The sequence below is a fragment of the Felis catus genome, chromosome C2 (genome assembly GCF_018350175.1).
Source record: "Felis catus isolate Fca126 chromosome C2, F.catus_Fca126_mat1.0, whole genome shotgun sequence".
NCBI lineage: Eukaryota > Metazoa > Chordata > Mammalia > Carnivora > Felidae > Felis > Felis catus.
This window is the reverse complement of record NC_058376.1, coordinates 151,655,052-151,675,701: the sequence shown is the minus strand read 5'-3', so window position 1 is coordinate 151,675,701 and position 20,650 is coordinate 151,655,052. Positions and strand designations below refer to the sequence as shown.

The window sequence follows — 20,650 nt, the reverse complement described above, 5'->3', positions numbered from 1 at the left end:
CCTGCAGCCCCGGTTTGCACAGGGTTTTCCTCCACGCCTCCACGGTCACGAGGTAGGTTCTCCGCCCCCAGGGCAGCCTCTTGCCAAGCCTGTCTTGGTCTGTAGACGCCTCCAGTTTTTAGGGAGGTCCTGGGCCTTTTGAGAGGCCTGGTTGGTTCTCTGGACTGCATTTCACGCATTCAGCCAGAACTGAACGTAGGGCTCATCAGCTCACCCGCTACGGCTCCCCCACCCAGGAGTCGTGTGTGGCTAAGAAGGTGCTCTCCCTGCCCAAGGTGGCCACTGCAGATATTTTAAGTGAGGCTTTCTTTTTTTTCCCCCTAATGTTTATTTACTTTTGAGAGAGAGAGACAGAGTGCAAGCTGGGAAGGGGCACAGAGAGACGGAGACACAGAATCCGAAGCAGGTTCCAGATTCTGAGCTGTCAGCACAGAGCCTGACGCGGGGCTCGAACTCACAAACCGTGAGATCGTGACCTGAGCCGAAGTCGGACGCCCAACCGACTAAACCCCCCAGGTGCCCCATTAAGGGAGGCTTTCTTACTGGTTCCAGCCAGTGGTGAGAACTGGTCGGGCATCTCTTCCCCGCTCCACATTCAGTAATATCATGTCAGTAGCCTGAAATCAGGCCTGATGGGAGAGTTCACCACAGAAATCAGTACATGTTACAAATCGTGGCCCTTTTTTTTTTCCTGAAGAGCCAGTTGCTATACATTTATCAGCAGATCACTGGCTTCCATCGAAATTCGAAGCAAAGCACCACTTTTAAATGATTCCTTAGACAACCGCCAAACAAGATGTTTTTTTAGTGTGCCATCTGAATGAAAGGCCAACTAAAAGTCTCATTTATTTATTTATTTTTTCAAAATGTATATAACGGAGATTGCAGCTGGTGAAAGATAGGGTGGTAACTGAGAAGTCAAGATCATGCCTTAGGTTCAAAACAAAACCAAAATACTAATGGCTGGTAAAAAAAAAATATCTGCAATAGGTTATTTATTTATTGGCAGGTTTTGAATTTTTACTCAGCATGCAAAGGAGTTATATGGGATAAGCCACATACTTGCATTGGGGAAAACACTGAACGAAGGTATTGAACAATGTGCTTAGAAACAATATGGAAAAACACCACCTACAGTTTTAATGTGGTTTTTGTTTTGTTTATTCTTTTTTTTCTCCATGATTTGAAGTGTGTTTCAATCCTAACATTGGTGTGTCCTCTACAGCCCTTCTAGTGTCTTCCTTGCTAAGATACTGCCAGTGGTTCATCGTCAGGCAGCCTTATCGTCTATCTCTGTAAGAACCATTTGAAATACACATTGACATATCACTTCTTTTAGGCAGAAAAAGAAATGGGATGGCTATTCTGGGGAGTCAGTTGCTTGTTCACACACCGAGCTGTGGACCCCTGGAGCTGAGAGGCCGGAGGCAAGGTTGTGAGGCTGTGAGGTAAGGGTGGAGGTAGGGGCTCAGTCGTAGTGGACCTTGCCCTCGGCCACCCCGGAGCTGGAGAGGTCTCCATTGCAGAGTGTCTGGAGTGGTGAACGAGGCCCGTCTTCTAAGGCACCCATGGACATCTTCAGCTTGTATTTTCGAAAGGCCTTTTGAATAACAGCAGCACATCTTTCCTCTTCCTTCCTCTTGGTGGTGGTGACTATGGGTTCATACAACTTCTTGGAAGGGTTGGCCTCCATGAACTTCTCCTCCATCATTGCTTTCATGCTGTCCAGGCCGCTGGAGTTACCAAGTACCCTAGTGGTGAACGCGAAGAGAATATCCAGGCAGTGGAGGCGATCTCCACTCACCATGGGCAAGTCCATCATTAGGAACTGAAATCTGTTTGGCTTTGCCACCCGTAAAGGCTCAGGAAGGGCATCGGCAAAGTCAGAAAGGGCAGGATACTTGATAAACTGTGTTGCCTCTGGGTCAAACTTTTCCCAGACTTCATAGAATATTTCAAAGTCATCTTCACCCAAAGGGTCCTCGCTTTCTTCAGTGGCAGTATTGAAGTTCTCTAAGATCACAGCAATGTACATGTTGACAACAATGAGGAAGGAAATGATGATGTAACTAACAAAGTAGGCTATGGCTATGGCAGGGAGGTGACGGCTGTCTAAGTTGGGGTTGCATGAATCATTTGATTGCAGCATGGGCCTGAGGAGGGCATCCCAGCCTGCCGAGGTGGTGATCTGGAAGAGACAGAGTATGCTGCCAACAAAAGTCTTGAAGTTGAATATGTCATCAATTCCAAACCCTTCCTTCACTTTGCAAAAGCAGTTCATACCAAAAATGGCATAGATAAACATAACCAGAAAAAGCAGAAGACCGATGTTGAATAGAGAGGGAAGGGACATCATCAGAGCAAAAAGGAGGGTTCTAATTCCTCGTGCTGCCCGAACAAGTCTCAGGATCCGACCAATCCGAGCCAAGCGCACAACTCTGAAGAGCGTTGGAGGGAAGGGAATGTGCTGCTGGTTCTCCAAGGCAGAAACCATGGCACCTTAGGAGAAGGAGATAGGTCGATTAATTTCCAGCAGGCACACTGCTTTCAGATCCAGCTTGTCGCTCCTGCCTTGGAATCTTAGCGTGACCGACTTTCCTCGGTACTTTGCAATTTACGCACCGCACCCTTACCAATATCAGGGCAATATCTATCTGTGCCTTAACTTGGAAAATAATTTCCAAGCACCGTACAACTTTAAGATGGGACTTTGGATGGAATAGGAGATGATCTAAAATACTGAAGGCACCCAAGGAATGGAAAGAGAATGCAGTTTATAAAAGACTATTTTGTGAGTTATCTCATACACTCGAAGTACATTTTCTGTGCCGGGTATTGAAAGTCATTCACGGGATAAATAGTTTTCCGTATTTGTTGGAAATGGAAGTGGAAAACAGATGGAAAACAGATAAACTAAGGGTGGAGTCCTTCAGATTAGAGCGCAGGGAGGAATGTCTGTTACCGAAGGTTGGCTTGAACCTGAGCTGTCATCAGAAACTGTGGAAACTCTAACCCCAAAACTCCTTAAAAAGGCCAGTTCCTCTTTGTGTAGGGGAATGTGAGCACAGCCTGCTACAGGTGATGACAGGGCTGGAGGGAGAAGGTGTTGGGAGGCTCAAATCTGGGCGGAAGCTGCCATGGGCGTCTCATATTTGTCAATATGCTCATCCCAAGGAAGGACTCCTGGGTTCTGCTCAAAAAGCTTGAGGGACTGGAGATACTTTCCGTATTGCTGTAGACACCCCCCAAAAGAGCATCTCGAGCAGAGGTTTCCGCAAACGGCTGAATATTTGCCCTAAAATGTCATCCTGTTCTCTCATCGCCTGCTCTGCAAGGAAATGATACAGGATTTGAAACAGCTCACATTTTGGCCTAAATATTATAGAACGGCTGGGACCTGCTTACCCTGTGTAGATATGGCCTTGGTCTTGCTCTGGGGGGTCCTCTGAGGTCATTAGGGGGGGTGGGCAGCCAGAATTGTCTGCTATCACCTAATGACTAAAGAGAAGTGGTGGATAATATACTTCACCAACTGCCCTGTTGTGCCAATGAAGTTAAATTCACATGTTAATTTTGCAGCCAACGCTGGTAGATGTGGAATTTATTAAGTTCCAATTTAGCAACAACTGGAGGAGGTCCACCCTTTAAGGCCACCTCCTCCACGAATATTTCTCTGACTAATTGAGCCAACAGTAATCCGTCCTTTATCTGAGCTCAATTCTTCTGTGTACCATGAGATTTGGTGTGCAGCTAATTTCTCGGTTTCTGACTCTTTAAGGTGAGTAAGTCTCAATACGTCACCTGCCTCGTTAACTCCTAGAGAGATTCACTTTGACTCGCACTCATTTTGTATTTATCTAAAAGCTTAGGAAAGAGCTTGAGAAAGCGTAGAAGCTTAGTGTTGGGTGGCATATCTATCTACTGGCAAAGGCAGATAAAATGCTGCCCACATCGGTGAGTAGGATTTGGCTCAGCGCATGCATTTTCTCATCCACTGGAGCAAAGTGCGATACAGTGCTCTGCTGGGGTCTGTTCAAATTGCCTAGCAGTTGTTCAAAGGACAGAAGTAAGAGATATTCCCACAAACTGCACAATGGCTGGCACTGCCTGGAAGGAACTCAGTAAGTGGTGGGATAAGTGAGCTGCTCTCTACGTATTGGAGGAAGGGCTCTTCAAGTTCTCCGAGGGCTGTGCCAGACCCATCCTCACCACAGTTTTCTGGTTTTGCTGTTGCTGTCAGTTTCACCAGGACTTGGGATTGGAAGTGATTGACGAAGATAAGCGATCCACTTCACTGTAGGCGTGTGGAAGGATCTATTGCTAAACTTTATCTACATAAGTTTCATGGATTAGAAGCCAGAACAGACTATCATCTGTACCATTTTCTCGTTCTTGGAAACATCGGCATTGCTGCCGTAGTGATAGGAACCAAAATATTTTGATCTCGCGTATCTGTTGAACGCATCCTTTCTGAAGGAACACAAAAGCTCCCACTTGTGAAATCAGTTTTCATTATCTTCATTGCTTTTTGAACTACGAGAATGGCCTCTGGGTGGTTGCACACAATTATAAAAAGTCAAATTATCGGTTTAGTTAAAAGCAAACTGCAAAAACCCAGAGTGTTAACTCTCACGGTTTAGCCATGAAGAATTTAATTTCAAAGTTGATGTGTGTGTGTTTGTATGTGTGTTATAAAAGGTATACAGCAACAGCTCTTTTTTTTTCTGTATTCTTCTTCCATAAATCTTCTAGGTAATCCTGCTTATGTTAAGAAAAATATACTGATTATAGAGTAAGGCTGGTTGGTGAATGGGGTCCAAGCAGTAGAGACAAGCATCGTTCATGCTGTGGTTTAGGTTAACGTGAGATTCAGAAGAAAGAGAAAGCTCTGTTTATCTTTAGGACACACTCTTGGAAGCCCAATTTGGAAGCCATGGAGGCCCTGTATGGGAGGTGAGAGAGGGCCTAGGAATGTCCCAGGGATACAGTAATTGTGATCTGATATCCACATGGATTTTAAACTAAGGAAAACCATGGGAACTAAGTGCCAAATCCTTCAAACTAAAAGATGCTGACGAGAGCTTATAGTTGCACAGGAAAGGTAGAGCTTTGGCTCAACTATGTGACTGTACCAGGTACCCCCACAAACACTGTAAGGTCATCTTAACTTTGTCTCTCTCCACTGAATAAATGGATCTCCACATTTATTGGACTCTCTATTTCACTCATGTAAACAGTCAAGAGAATGAAAATTGCTCCGTATCTCCTAGCAACTTCCCAGGAGAGAATGGCATCAGTACACCTACTTTTTCAGAATCCACGTTAAGCCTAATTTGTTGCGTTGCGGATAGTCTGGACACGCTACCAAATGCTAAGATTTACTTCTAGCTCTCAGATGAAGGCCCCTCTGGCTTCTGATTTTACTTACTAACAATAGAGAGAACCACGATCACACAGTCGAATAAGTTCCAGCCATTGGTGAAGTAGTATTGCCTCAAAGCAAAGATTTTGATGAGACACTCAATTGTAAAGATGACCACAAAGGCCAGGTTGAGCTCCTCAAGGATGGCTTTTGTGTCTTCGGGATGGTTATTTGATTCAGCCATCATGATAACCATGTTGAGGAAAATGAGGATGATGATGATGACGTCAAAGACCTGGTTTGTGACCAGGTCGAACGCGAGACCCTGGCATTTATTCTGAGAGGGGGAAAAAGAAAAGAAATCTTAGATCATTTTGCGTTGTAAGAACGAAGTCACGTACATAAGGAAGACACACACGACAGAATTTGTCCTCCCTTACAATTAAAGCAGTTTCTTGAAAAATGAACACCCTTTTTAAACAAGAAATTCTTGCATATACATGTTCATTTAAATTTAATTACATGACTGCTTTTAAGCTGTAGGCTTACAGCTTTAATTCCATTTTAAAACACAAAAAATTAAAAATTCTTAGTAACAGCATAACTTTGATATGATGGATGATGTTTTGCTAAAATAGAACAGCTCATGTTGGATTTAATGACAAAAAGATGACCTTTGGTCTCTATGCTTCATCTGTTTCTTTACTTTGACTTCAATAATACCTGCTTACATAAGGATGCTGGACAAAATGGAATTCACATCCCCAAGGCTCCGTTCATTAATTCAGAATAGTCAGACCTTGTACTTAACCCAAACTCTGTATGCGAGCAGTTCTTGAATGCCAATGTTCCACATGTGGCTCACTTGAAAATAAGGCTAGGTAAATGGGATTGTGAGGCAATGATTACTAAAGACAGAAATGGAAAAATGATTTCATTTTATTACTGGTGGTGAACTTGCACAGTTGGCTGGTACACAGATGGCCATCTGATGCACAGTTGCTCTGGTACAGGTTCTATCTCAAGTTTGCGCACCTAACCCACCACACGCAGTGATATGACTCAAGTCTTCCACTATATTTTCTGCAATCTAACGGCTGTGAAGCACTACTTTGCTCTTAGTGGAAAGCTATTCTTGAACACAAACTCAGACACTCATATTGCATGGCATGCTTGACTGTAAATTGATTGTTTTATAATATATGTACATGTTAAGGTATTTTGTATTATCACCCAATCAAAATATACACACGCCAGTCTACTTGGAAAACTCCTAAACCCCTAAGAATCATCGTTAGAACCCTAGCATCTGTTACGGTAATCAGGCAAAAGATGATGGTGGCTTGTGGTGGTGATAGTGGAGAGAGATATAAGCGTTTAGGTCGAAGAGCTAAGAGGGAAGTAAATGCAGAAGGAGTGTGTTTTCATGGCGGTGGCTGCGGGAAAATGATAAGCTGAGGCTATCATCTCAGGCTGGTGGAACCGGTCAGCCAGCCACAGAGCAGACAATGCGGAATTTCGGAGGGAGACGTTAAGATCTGTCCTGAGAACACTGAGTTTGAGGCACCAGTGAGGCATCCGAGGGCCCTGGGCAGGTAACGGTATGGGTACGGAGCTCAGGCGCAGAGCTGGAACGCAGATGTGGAGTTCAAGGGCACCAGTGCCGACACGACTTAAAACCATGAGAGTGAACGGCATCAGTCAGGAAGGGCGAGAGCAATGAGAAGAGGGCTTAGGGACAGCACTGGAGGGACACTACACGTAAGTTGGTGTCTTCCAAATTTTGTCCCAGAATCATTAAAGGAGTCTGGAGGAGAAACTGGAAAGTCAATTGCATTTGCTATGTGACAATGCATCTGGGAAGTCAGAAAGGAACTGGAGAAAAGGTACTTTTAAGGGCGCTGCCCGGGGAAGCCCAGTGAGTGGCAAGAATTAAGAGGGAGGGAGGGTAAGCCTAGGCCTAAGAGTTCAACTCTGACAAACAGAGGAGATCAAGAATACAAGGTAGCTAAGTTGGCAGAGATAAAAAAGCATTTGCGTGTACAAAAAAGCATTAGAATGTACAGTGAATCCTGCACCTCAGTATCATTTTTAAACCGGTAATGGAGCCCCCCCACCCCCGCCACTGTGTGGATGGCTCAGGAAGAATCAGAAATGACTCCAGATCCTTTCCTCTGCTGTTAAAAAGAAAATGCATCACTGCTCAGGTAGAAACAGTTAGATATTCCCCCCATGCAATTGTTATTCATCTGTCCCAAAGATAATATTTAGATTTTAGAGACTGAAAAAAGTCAGTAGGAGGGGTGCCTGGGTGGCTCAGTCGGTTGAGGGCCAGACTTCAGCACAGGTCATGATTTCACAGTTTGTGGGTTCGAGCCCCGCGTCGGGCTCTGTGCTGACAGCTCGGAGCCTGGAGCCTGCTTCGGATTCTGTGTCTCCCTCGCTCTCTGCCCCTCCCCCACTTGCGCTCTGTCTCTCTCGCTCTCAAAAATAAGCATTTGGGGCGCCTGGGTGGCACAGTCGGTTAAGCGTCTGACTTCAGCCAGGTCACGATCTCGCGGTCCGTGAGTTCGAGCCCCGCATCAGGCTCTGTGCTGACAGCTCAGAGCCTGGAGCCCGTTTCAGATTCTGTGTCTCCCTCTCTCTCTGCCCCTCTCCCGTTCATGCTCTGTCTCTCCCTGTCTCAAAAATAAATAATAAAAACGTTAAAAAAGAATAAAAATAAAAAAATAAATAAGCATTAAAAAAAAAACTTTTTTAATGTCAGTAGGGAGATCAAGTTGCAAGTTAAGTGCTAACAGCTGACGTAAAGTCCTAAATTCAGGGACATCGGGGAGTACGTATTTACCTCTTGCAAGACTGCTGTCTGGAACATAGAAGTTAACGTAAACGTGATGCGTTAACTGGGGAAATGATACTCGGTTGTTGGAATCGCTCGGTGTGAAGCTATGACTGGTAAGCTGCAGCTACACGGGGGATTACGGGGTGACACCTACCCGCAGACAATCCATGGGCCACAAACGCCATAAGACATGGTTCAAGCATGGAGGTGGCAGCTTCCCTGGGGTAAAGTAGCTCGTGCCCACTGGAAGCTCGGCGCTCGCAGCCTAGCATGCAAAGTGCAGCGGAAAGGCCTAGAAGCTGCATCTGTGCCCTTGCAACATCTGTCTGGCTGTGTGCTGCCTTGCTTGCTTCATACCCTTTACGAGGTCGACGGGTAAATACGTGGGAACATACTGTGTCTCTTGAGTCTTCCAGTTAATTTCAAACCTAGGACCAACCAGTCCCGAATCAGCGGTTGCACAACACCCACGGGCAAATAAAAATTCTCTCTGTCTTTTTTGTTGGCTCGAGGTCAAATGACAACCTCCTCAAATATAGTTATATCATTAACCTCCCAGTGAAAAATTCTTCCTGGTATAAATTCTAAACCCTTTGCCCGAACACTCACAGGTATTTTTAGCGCAACACAAATATTTAATCCTAGTGGCGTGGACTCTGTGTGGACCCTCGAACATAACCTCTCACTCAGCTAATGGTCACGGACAATACACGCTGTGCCACGCTCTATTCTGCGTCACGGGAATAGCAGTAAACGATACATACCTTTGATAATTTGGGGTCTCGTGTTCGAGTGGAAGTCTCTATGTCCTCTACACGCTGCAGACATCAAGCCCCTCTTCCATATTGCCTTCCTGAACTTTTCAGCCCCCTCCCTCCCTTGAAACTCACTTGTCAGAGCTGCTAACTATGGCTAGCCATCCCCTTTTAATCTGGTGTGCCCCAATTCCAGAGCCTCAATTAAGCTGCAAGCCTGAGACAGCCCCAGACTACCTGAGAAAGCACGATTCACAGAGAGCAGGGGTCAGATCTGGCCCGCAGTTGGTTTTTGTGTCGCCTGGGAGCTCAGCATGGGTGTCACATTTTTTTTAATGTTTGGGGGAAAACTCACGAGAAAAATAAAATGTCAGCATGTGAAAATTAAAGAAATCCAAGTTTCAGTGTCTATAAATCAAGTTGCCCTAGAACACAGCCATGCTTTATGACCATTAGTTCAATACTGTCTACGGCTGCCTTTGTGCTAATGCCAGAGTGGAGACCACGCGGCCCGCAAAGCCTGAAATATTTACTATCTGACCCTTTGCGGAAAAAGGTGTGTCAACTCCCGACACAGAAACTTCGTCGTAAATGCTGGTGAGGCGGAAGCCAGTAGGCATGGCCTAGACTTCACACCAGAAAAGACCGGTCAAGGATAGTATAAATACATTTCAAACTGGTCAAGGTTTAGTCAAAACTACAGGGAGAAATCACCTCACACCTGTCGCGGTGGGCAGAATTAACAACGTAAGAAACAACAGGTGTTGGTAAGGACATGGAGAAAAAGGAACCCTCTTGCCCTGTTGGTGTGAATGCAAACCGGGGCAGCCATTGTGGAAAACAGTATGGAGTTTCCTCAAACACTTAAAAGTAGAACTACCTTAAGGTCCCACAATCGCACTCCTAGATATTTGCCCAAAGAATATAAAAATACTAATTTGGGAGGATACATCCACGCTGATATTTATAACAGCCTTATCTACAATAGCCAAATTATGGGAATAGTCCCAAGTGTCCATCAACTAATGAATGGGCAAAGGTGGATATACACAATGGAATATCACTCAGCCATAAAAAGAATGAAATTTTGCTACTTACAACAACATGGAGGGAGCTAGAGCCAAGTGAAATAAGTCAGTCAGAGAAAGACAAACACCATAGGATCACACTTGCATGGGGAATTTAAGAAACAAAACCAACGAGCAAAGAGAGGAAAAAGAAAGAGAGAGAGAGAGACAAACCAAGAAACAGACTCTTAACTGCAGAGAACACACTGAGGATTACCAGGGGGAGCTGTGTAGGGGGAGGGGTGAAATAAGTGATGAAGATTAAGGAGTGCACTTGTGGGGCGCCTGGGTGGCTCAGTCAGTTAAGCGTCCACCTCTTGATTTCGGCTCAGGTCACGATCTCACAGTTCGTGAGTTTGAGCCCCACGTTGGGTTCTGCAATGATATTGTGGAGCCTGCTTGGGATTCTCTCTCTCCCCCTCTGTCTCTCTGCCCCTCCCCCACTTGTGCTCTCTCTCTCTCTCTCTCTCTCTCTCTCTCTCTCTCTCTCAAGAAATAAACGTACAAAAAAAAAGGGGGAGTGCACTTGTCGCAATCATCACCAAGTGATGTACGGAAGTGTTGAATCACTATACTCTACACCTGAAACTAATATAACACTGTGCGTTAACCACACTGGAATTTAAAATTAAAAAAGAAAAAAAGATTTAAACTGTTAAGTTCACATCATTGCAATGAGCATATACTAAACACCTATTGTGCGCTTACCAAAAAGCAAATGAAAGGTTTTTTGCCTAAGTTCTTATTATTGAATTTGAATGTCTCATTTCCTTAAAGACACTAGTGTATCTGGGTTTTTATGGAGTTCTTAGATAATGTCTGTAAACTTAAAAAATAAAGGAGAATGGCACAGTAGACATCTGAGCTCAAGACCACTTAATAGATCTATGTGTTTAGAACAAATCAATTGCTCTCACCAGAGGCCTCGGAATGGGCTTTTGAGGTTTTTTGGATCCTAATTTTTTCATTGCATTATAGTATTTCTTCTGTTCTTCTGTCATAAAAATATCTTCACCACCTAAGTATATGGAGAAGATGAGAGCTAATTATCATTAACAGTATTTTTTTTTTTTTGGAAACAAGTTCTAAATTTTCAGAAACAGTTTCAAAGTTCTACTACATTCTATCCTAAAATTCCAGTGGGAAGCAAAAGAGGCGGGACTCTAGGGGAAGGCTGAAAGGTAACAGGGTTTAAATTAAGGAATGAGGAAATAATGTTACTTTTATCAGCTATATTTTACTTTTTAGAATGTGAACAAAGATTACTTACTTTGCAAACAGCCATGGAATCTTTACAAGAACTGAATATATTTCAGGTTTCATAAATCAAACCACAGTGCAACAAAAATCTAGTAACAAACATTTAAACAAAAACCCTCACGAAGTGGCAATTAAAATTCTCCCGAATAAGTGTATAAATGCACATACCACCATTAATAGGACTTCATAAGATTTGTTCCGACCAATTCTCAGAAAACAGCAACAACTAGAGAGCTTTAAATGTCACTATTGAGCAAGAAAGAATAGAAATATGAACAAGAATTTCTGTTTCTGGAAAATTTGGGAGGGAGCAAAATATCTAGAAATGCTGGGCAAATCAGAACAAATTCTTTTAGAACGCGCAGCTAAACTGGCACAAAAGACAGGAAAATCTCCAGGGTCTGAAAATCAATAGTGATCAAAAAAGACAGAGAGGAGGAAACTAGCTTGAAGCCGTTGTGGGCCAAGAGCATTTGCTAATCTCTGTAAAAACTAGAATCTTGGGCCTTAATAAGTATAAGGGAGTCATGAGGGAAAAAGGCAGTGGGTTTATGCCAAGATGCCTCCATGAATCTGGGACTCCCCAAGTGCTACCAATGAAAGGGTGAAGAAGAAAACAGAATCTGTCTGTTGGTGGAGGAAGATAAGTAGGAAACTTAGTTCGGACTCTGGGTAAAAATCCAGTCTTCCCTGATAATTTGTGAATCCAGGCCTGCCTTGATGACAGTGTGGGATTTGAATTTTCACCCTACCAGTGTAGACCAAAAATATACAGCCTTATGGCAGTGTTTTCAACAATGGTGCTGGGGAAACTGGATATCCCCAATTTTCCCAGCACTAAGCATAAAGGTAAATCCTTACTTAACACCACACACACAAAAAAATAGCTCAAAAAAGATCAAAGACATAAAGGTAAGATCTAAAACAATAAAACTCTTAGAAGAAAACATAGGACAAAAACTTCACAACGTTAGATTTGGCAATGATTTCTTGCATGTGATGTGAAAGGCACAGAGAACAAAATTAAAAATGGACAAATTGGACTTCATGAAAATTTTTAAATTTTGTACATTAAAAGACATTATCAGTGGAGCCAAAAGGCAACTCACAGAATGGGGGGAAATATTTACATATATATATATATATATATATATATATATATATGTATTTATTTTATATATGTATATATTATATACATATTTTTCTATGATTTTATTTTTAAGTAATATTTATACCCAACATGGGGCTCAAACTCAAACCCGAGACCAAGAGTCGCACGCTTCACTGACTCAGCCAGCCAGGCGCCCCTTATATATCAGAAATCATGTATCTGATAAGGGATTAATCAGAGTATATGGAAAACTCCTAAAACTTAAAAACAAAAAAACCAAACAGCCAATGTCAGAGAAATTACTATCCGTGTTCTCTTCTAGAATTTTATGGTTTTAAGTCTCACATTTAGGTTTTTGATCCATTTTGAGTTTATTTTGGGGTATGGTGTTAGAACGTGGTCCAGTTTCATTCTTTTACGCGTAGCTGTCCTGTTTTCCCAACGCCATTTATTGAAGAGACTGTTTTTCACCCATTGTATATTCTTGCCTCCTTTGTCACAGATTAATTCACCAGATAAGCGTGTATTTATTTCTGGGCTTTCTACCCTGTTCCATTGGTCTGTGTGTCTATTTGTGCCCCAGTGCCATGCTGCTCTGATTACCACAGCTTTGTAGCATATCTTAAAATCTGAAATTGCAATACTTCCAGCTTTGTTCTTCTTTCTCAAGATTGCTTTGACTCTTCAGGGTCTTTTGTGGTTCCACACAAAGTTTCGTGTTATTTGTTCTTGTTCTGTGAAAAATGCTGTTGGTATTTTGACGGGGATTGCATTGAATCCATAGATTGCTTTGGGTAGTATGGACATTTTAACAATATTAATTCTTCCAGTCCATGAGCATGGAATATCTTTCCATTTGTATCATCTTCGATTTCTTTCATCCATGTTTGTAGTTTTCAGAGTATAGGTCTTTCACCTCTGTGATTAAATTTATTCCTAGGCATTTTATTCTTTTAAGTGTCATTGCAAATGGAGTTGTTTTCTTAGTTTCTCTTTCTGCTACTTCATTATTAGTGTATTAAAATGCTACCAATTGGTGGGTATTAATTTTGTGTCCTGCACATTTACTGAACTTATCTATTACTTCTGGTAGTTTTTTGGTAGAGTCTTTAGGATTTTGTTCGTATCGTTTCATGTCATCTGCAAATAGTGGCAATTTAACTTCTTTAACAATATGGATGACTCGTTCCTTTTCTCTTGTCTCACTCTCTTGTCTCCAGCCATGGCTGGAACTTCCAGTACTATGTGGAATAAAAGTGCCAAGAGTGAATATCTTTGTCTTCTTCCTGATCTTAGAGGAAAAGCTCTCAGTTTCCCCTCCACTGAGTACGATGTTAGATGTGGGCTTTTCGTATATGGCCTTTAATACGTTGAGGTATTTCCTTCTAAATCCCCTTTGTTAAGAGTTTTTATCATGAATGAGTGTAATATTTTTGTCAATATTTTTCTAGATGTCTCCTGAGGCAAGGGGAAAAAAAAGCAAAGATAAATTATCAGGAGTTCATCAAAATAAAAACTTTTGCACGGTGAAGAAAACCATCAACAGAACAAAAAGGCAACCTACTAAATGGGAGAAGACCTTTGCAAATGATTTATCCAGTAAGGGTAAATATCCAAAATATATAAAGAGCTTATACAACTCAACAACCCAATTAAAAAATGGACAGGGAACCTGAATAGACACTTTTCCAAAGAGGACATACAAATGGCCAACAGACACATGAAAAAGTGCTCAACATCACTGTTGGGATCTTGATGCAAATCAAAATCACAGTGAGATATCACCTCACACCTGTCAGAATGACTAAAATAAAAAGGATAAGAAAGAACGAGTGTTGACAAGAGTGTGGAGAAAAAGGAGCCCTCACGCACGTTGGTAGGAATGCAAAATGGTGCAGCCACTGTGGAAAACAGTACGGAGGTTCCCCAAAACATTAAAAATAGAAATAGCATATGATCCAATAATTCTACTCCTGGGTATTTACCAAGAGAAAATGAAAACGCTAACTTAAAAAGATGCACACACCTCTATGTTTATTGTAGCATTATTTATAATAGCCAAGACATGGAAGAAACCTAAGCATCTATTGATAGACGAACGGATAAGGAAGATGTCCTTCAGGGGCAGGTCCCTGGGTGACTCAGTCGGTTAAGCATCCGAATCTGGCTCAGGTCATGATCTCACGGTTCATGAATCCGAGCCCCACGTCAGGCTCTCTGCTGTCAGTGCAGAACCCGCTTTGGATCCTCTGTCTCCCTCTCTCCCTCTCTGCCCATGCAGGGCGCGCTCTCTCTCTCTCTTCCTCTCTCCCTCAAAAATAAATAGACATTAAAAAAAAGGGAAGATGTGGCACACATGTGTGCAATATTATGCGACCATTAAAAAAGGAGGAGTTTGTGCCATTTGTGACCACCTGGGTGGGTCTAGAGCGTATTATGCTAAGTAAAATAAGTCAAACTGAGAAAGACAAATACCACATGATTTCACGCCTACGCGGAATCTAAAAACCAAACGGATAAACAAACAGAAAGCAGAATCTGACCTAGAATACAGAGAACAAAGTGATGATTGCCAGAGGGAAGGGGGGGTGGGCAAAATGGGGGAAGGGGAGTGGGAGATACAGGCTTCCAGTTATGGAGGGAATAAGTCATGGGAACAAAAGGCACGGCATATGGAATAGAGGCAGTGATACTGTAATAATGTTGAAGAGTGACAGATGGCAGCCACACCGTGGTGAGCACACCGTAACGTATAACCTTGGCAAATCACTATGTGCTACACCTGAAAGTAATGTGATATCATGCGTCCACTATACTCGAAAGAAAGAAAGAAAGAAAGAAAGAAAGAAAGAAAGAAAATAAAACAATCCAATTCAGAAACTGGCAAAGGACTCGACTAGCCATTTGTCTAAAGAAGACATACAAATAGGCAACAGGCCTATGAAAAAAAAAATGCTCACCACCGGGAGTCAGAGATACCTGCACACCGATGTTCATGGCAGCTCTAGTCACGAAAGCTAAAATGTGGAAGCAACCCAGGTTGCTTCACCGTCCATCAAGAGCTGAGCGGCTGGGCAAAATGCGGCATATATACGCGGTGGAATATTCTTCAGCCTTAAAAAAAGGAGATTCTGACATATGCTACAGCACGGACGAACCTTGAGGACACGGTGCTGAGGGAAATAAGTCCATCACAAACGGACAAATGCCATAGAATTCCACTTACATGAGGTACTCAGAGCAGCCAAATTCATAGCAAAAGAAAATAGAATGGGAGTTGCCAAGGGCTGGGGGAGGGGGAAGGAAAATGGGGAGGCCGGGTTGAACAGGTACAGAGTTTCGGTTTTACAAGATGAAAAGAGTTGTGGGGATGGGTAGGGGTGATGATTGCACAACATTATGAATGTACTTAATACCCCTGAACTGTACACGGAAAATGGTTAAGGTGGTAAATTTTATGTTATGTATATTGTACCACCGTAAAAAAAAAAAAAATACATTTTTTTTTTGTAAAAAAAAAAAAAATGCAGCCCTAGAAGTTAACCAGATTGTCTCAGGATGCCTGGCAGATATGCGTCTTCAGTAATCATATGCATCATGACAGTATGTATTAGTGCTGTTATTCTGAGACTGTCCTGTGTGTTGGGGTATAAAGCAAAAATGAGTAATCATGGAAAATGTTAATTCTATCATTTCCTGTGCCCGTGAGAATCGGTTTTCTCAGCACGGGAAAGAAGAGATTCAATTCAAGTTATTATCAGAGAAGAGGTTAAGTGAAAACCTTACAGTTCTCAACTTGAATGACCAGTATTCATATTTCTACGTACATTTCCTTGAAGTCCTGCATGTGAATAGCTCTGGCCACTGAAAAATCCTAGAAGCAATGGCAGTGGGCGTTCCAGGTTGTGATCTTGGGATACCACCTCCCCACCCACCCCCCCCCCCAAAAAAAAAAACCAAAACAGAACTCCTTAGAGAAATGGCTGATTCTTGATCTGCACAGGAGTGATACCACTTAGCCCTGGAACATCTTGTCATTCCAGATGGCAAGGAAGCTGTCAAACGGGAGGACCTGATTTTAATCCTGATTTGAAAAGAAACAAACTTTAAGATCACTTGATCAAAGGATGAAAGATAAATATTTTAAGAAAATGGAAAGACTCAAAGAAATCTGAATGTTGACTGGGTACTTGACCAGCTTAAAGATTTCGTGTTAAACTTTTTAGGTGTGATCATGGACTGTGTTTATGTTTAAAAAGAGATATGTCTTGAAATATCGGTGGATGAAATGATGTGCAGTCATTTGCTCTGTTGAAAAACCTGGTGGCAGGATTGGATAAGGGGAGAGATGCCATAAAGATGTTTTTTTTTTTTAATTTTTAAAAATGCTTTATTCACTTTTGAGTGAGAGAGAGAGACAGAGCATGAACAGGGGGAGGGGCAGAGAGAGAGAGGGAAAAATAGAATCTGAAGCAGGTTCCAGGCTCTGAGCTGTCCGCACAGAGCCCAACGCGGGGCTCGAACTCACGAACAGTGAGATCATGACCTGAGCCGAAGTCGAACGCCTAACCAAATGAGCCACCCAAGCGCCCCCGTAAAGAAGCTCTTAAATCAATAAACATGTTGGGTGATGGGTAGTGTAGGTTCATTTTAGTATAGTCTTGTGCATGTTGGAAATCTTCTATAATAAAAAGTAAAGACAAAACGAAATGCCATGGCCTGATCAAAACAGTGATTTCAAATGGAAGCTGAAATCTAAAATCACAAGGCCTTGACATCCAAATTGTAAGTATTGACGGCAGTCAAGCCGCATATAACAGAGGTGACGCCACACCACACACCTCCAAGTAATAGCAGCAGTAAACTTACAGAAGGACAATGAGTGACTTTCCCAGAAGTCACTAAAGGCTAATCAGGGGCACCTGGGAGGCTCAGTCATTTAAACGTCTGACTTCGGCTCAGGTCATGATCTCACGCACGGTTCGTGGGTTTGAGCCCCGCGTCAGGCTCTGTGCCGACAGCTCGGAGCCTGGAGCCTGCTTCAGATTCTGTGTCTCCCTCTCTCTCTGCCCCTCCCTTGCTCTCGCTCTCTCTCTCTCACACTCTCTCTCAAAAATAAACATTAAAAAAATATTTTTAATAAGTAACAAAGCTAATCAGTATCAGTCTCCATTTTGGATAGATTACAAGAGTTCAAGAAAAATTGAAAAGAGCCATAAAAAAGTTAGAAAACCAAAGGTGAATATTTAGTTACCTGATTTTAGGATTTGGGGATTCAGTTCCTACATGTAAGAGAAGAAGCCAAAAAAGGACAAGATTGGGAGTTCGGCCCCATAAAAATACTAAATGCCTACAAATCAAAAATGTCATTACAGAAATATAAGAAGCAAGTCACAAATTGGACTTAATATATAAAAACATAAGAAAAAATGACAATTTCCATTTGGAAGAGAGACAAAGGGAGAAATATAGCCATCAATCTGAAAAATATATAAGCTCACAAATGATTAAATAAATGAATATAAAACAATGAGATAACACCTTTACCCATCAAGCTGGAAACGAAAAATTATAAAAATACGAATGATGAGAACAGAGCAAACAGGCATTTTTATATCTTGCAAATCCTGTTGCAAGGAGCGCCGAGCACAGCGTTTCTGAAAGGTTATTTGACAATATATGTTTAATGCCTTAAATTCTAGAAACTTATCCTGAGAAAATAATCACAGATACAGAGAGAATTTCAAGAATGTTCACGATTGTTTTAGAAGAGCAAGAAATTTAGAAATGACCTAAATGTCCAAAAAACAAGGGAATGATTAAGATAAATTACTATCTATCTATAATATGAGATGCAGTTCAGCCCTGAAAATTCTCACAATAGAGATGATTTCATCACATGGGCTCAGTACTAATGGGGAAGGGGGGTGCTACAAAATAAAAAATATTCTGTCATCTCAACCATGTACAAGGAATACGTATTTAGTGAGAAAGTAACTGATGAGGCTTACTCTAAACCTGTTATCATCTAGTGACCACCTTGGTGGCGATTAAATTTTTTTAGTCTTCTTTTATTTTCCACATTCACTAAACATCCCCTTATAGACTACAGAATCAGAAAAAAAAAATACACATCTGTTTATTACAATGCATGACGAAAAAAATCTCCCTAAAAAAACCCTGCCTCTTTCCCAACCAACTTGTTTCCAAGTAAGTTCACAAAATCTGCCGAGACTCGCGTGCTGGGAGCCAGGACACAAGTTTGCTGGAAAAACAGAGTTCTTCTTTTTATCTTGGATTACAAGGTACACTTGGAAGGTTACTTAAATATGACTGTAGAGTCATAAATACTAATCCCAGTACTGAATCCCCAAATCCTAGTACATTCAACAATGTCCTCTGTGTAAGGGGGTAGAATGGAGAATAAACGCAGCAATTTAATAGAAACCAGCTATCCTCAACCTCTTTTCAGCCATCTCTCCAAGAATCTTCTCCAGGTGGCTTTGCTCCCATGCAGATGATGCTTTGCACCACAATCTAGGTCAGCATTGTGTTCCTTCCAAGCCCTTTGGGGAAGACGTAAAACCACCAAATCAGAACAACCCCCATACTTATCTTTTTCTGCTGTTGGTTGAAGTTGTCAATAATAACACCGATGAAGAGATTCAGAGTAAAGAATGAGCCAAAGATGATAAAAGCCACGAAGAAAAGGTAGTTTTGTGGGTTCTCCTCAAACCCTGGCTGTAGTTCTTTCTGTTAGGGAGTTTTTTAAACAAGAAAAGAAAACAATTACCGGAGAAAATTAGAAGCCATCTTAACTACCTTATCTAAAAGACCACAGTGTCTCTCGGCAGGAGCTTTAGCTCCCCAGCCTCCTCCAACCAGCCATGGCTCGTGCAGGGAGACCCTCTTTAAGCTTCCCCTTGAGGGGCTTAAGTGGTACCATGCAATGGGGAGGGCATGTGAAAAGAGGCGTAGGCTTTTTCTCCTAAGCAATAGAGAATCATGAAAGGGTTGTAAGATTGGGGAATGGCATGACCCCATGTGTCCTTTGAGAAGGTCTCTAGAATGTCTATATGGACACATAACTGGAAGGAGCCAGACTGGAGATGAGGCCACTGGAGAAGGGGCACAGTCCCTTCAGGCAGAGGTGACTACCAACTCTTGATGAACAGCTACATCCTTCAGATAGAGCCCACTGTTGTATCTAGTCTGTGCTTGTGCCCTGTCACTCCCAGTGCCTGGCATACTTTGTGACATGTAGATTCTCAATACACCTTGGATGGATGGATGGATGGATGGATGGATGGATGGATGAGTGAATTAATAATCAAGCGCTAGAGCAGACGCAAAAATGGACCTCAACTAACTTCCCCCAACTCAAGGTGTGACCAAAAGCATCCAAAATCCCCTTTGTCCAAGTTCTTCACATTGTCATTGGCTTTATGCAGTTTGGGAACAGGTGGCAGGAAGATTTCTCTTTTCTTTCTCCAGATGACATGCGAAGATATATCTATGAGTGTTGATAGCTCTGTCACTTGTTGAATGTTTTTATGATGTTTGCTATTTAATACCCACCACACAGACTAATGTAATGAAGGTAATATTTGAAAATATTTTTGTCTTTTGCCTTGAAGAGTACCTGGCCTTGGTCCCAATTGGCTTGAGATGTCCATTTGTTTGAACTAAGGGTAGCCATTAGTACAAAAGCTATATAATGGAAAGAATCACCACTCAGCATCTGACATTTAAAATAAGGTTATAATGCAGGCTAACCATCCTGCAAAGGGAGGTTCAACTAGGGAAAGTAAATGATAAAAGCTCACCTCTCTTGTACCCAGAAAAATCAGTAGAGCGACAGAGAACATCAGAGCCATGAGATGTGTATCCTGATTCTCCCTCCATGGGTTTGGAGAGGGGACTTGGGAGTCAGTAAATTGAAAGGAACATGAAGGGGGGAAAGAGGATGGTTTTGCTCAACTTCTGTATTTTTCTAAAAGGAAGCTGCTGCCGGGAAGGCCTGGGATACACTGTGCAGGCAGGAGGACTTAAGAGGTTAGAGTAGCATACTTGGACAGAAAGAGTCTCTCAAACTTCTCAGTTTTCATGAGGCTGGGAAATGGAGTTGATAGCCATGGGCCCGCCCTGATGGGCTTTTGGTAAGTGATGGGAGTAGCCTGCTGGGCCAGGGAGCCAAGTAGAGGACATGACAGAGAGTCAGTGTTTAAGGCCAGGAAGAGTTAAGGGGGGAGA

General features: G+C 42.4%; 1 protein-coding gene across 3 annotated transcripts in view; it reads right to left on the bottom strand.

Annotated features, from left to right (window-relative positions):
• Positions 1-833: 833 nt before the first annotated feature.
• The window catches only part of SCN11A (sodium voltage-gated channel alpha subunit 11), a 144,271-nt gene continuing 124,454 nt past the window's right edge, over positions 834-20,650 (bottom strand). For 2 of the 3 annotated variants that reach the window (XM_045037845.1, XM_045037846.1), the window contains 4 exons: positions 19,013-19,150; positions 10,944-11,048; positions 5,429-5,699; positions 834-2,499 (listed from right to left, as the gene is read on the bottom strand). In XM_045037845.1, the coding sequence (XP_044893780.1) occupies positions 1,469-2,499; positions 5,429-5,699; positions 10,944-11,048; positions 19,013-19,150 (1,545 nt within the window). In that variant the 3' untranslated portion in view covers positions 834-1,468. The remainder of the gene's footprint in view (positions 2,500-5,428; positions 5,700-10,943; positions 11,049-19,012; positions 19,151-20,650) is intronic. The other variant, XM_045037847.1, reaches the window with a different exon arrangement.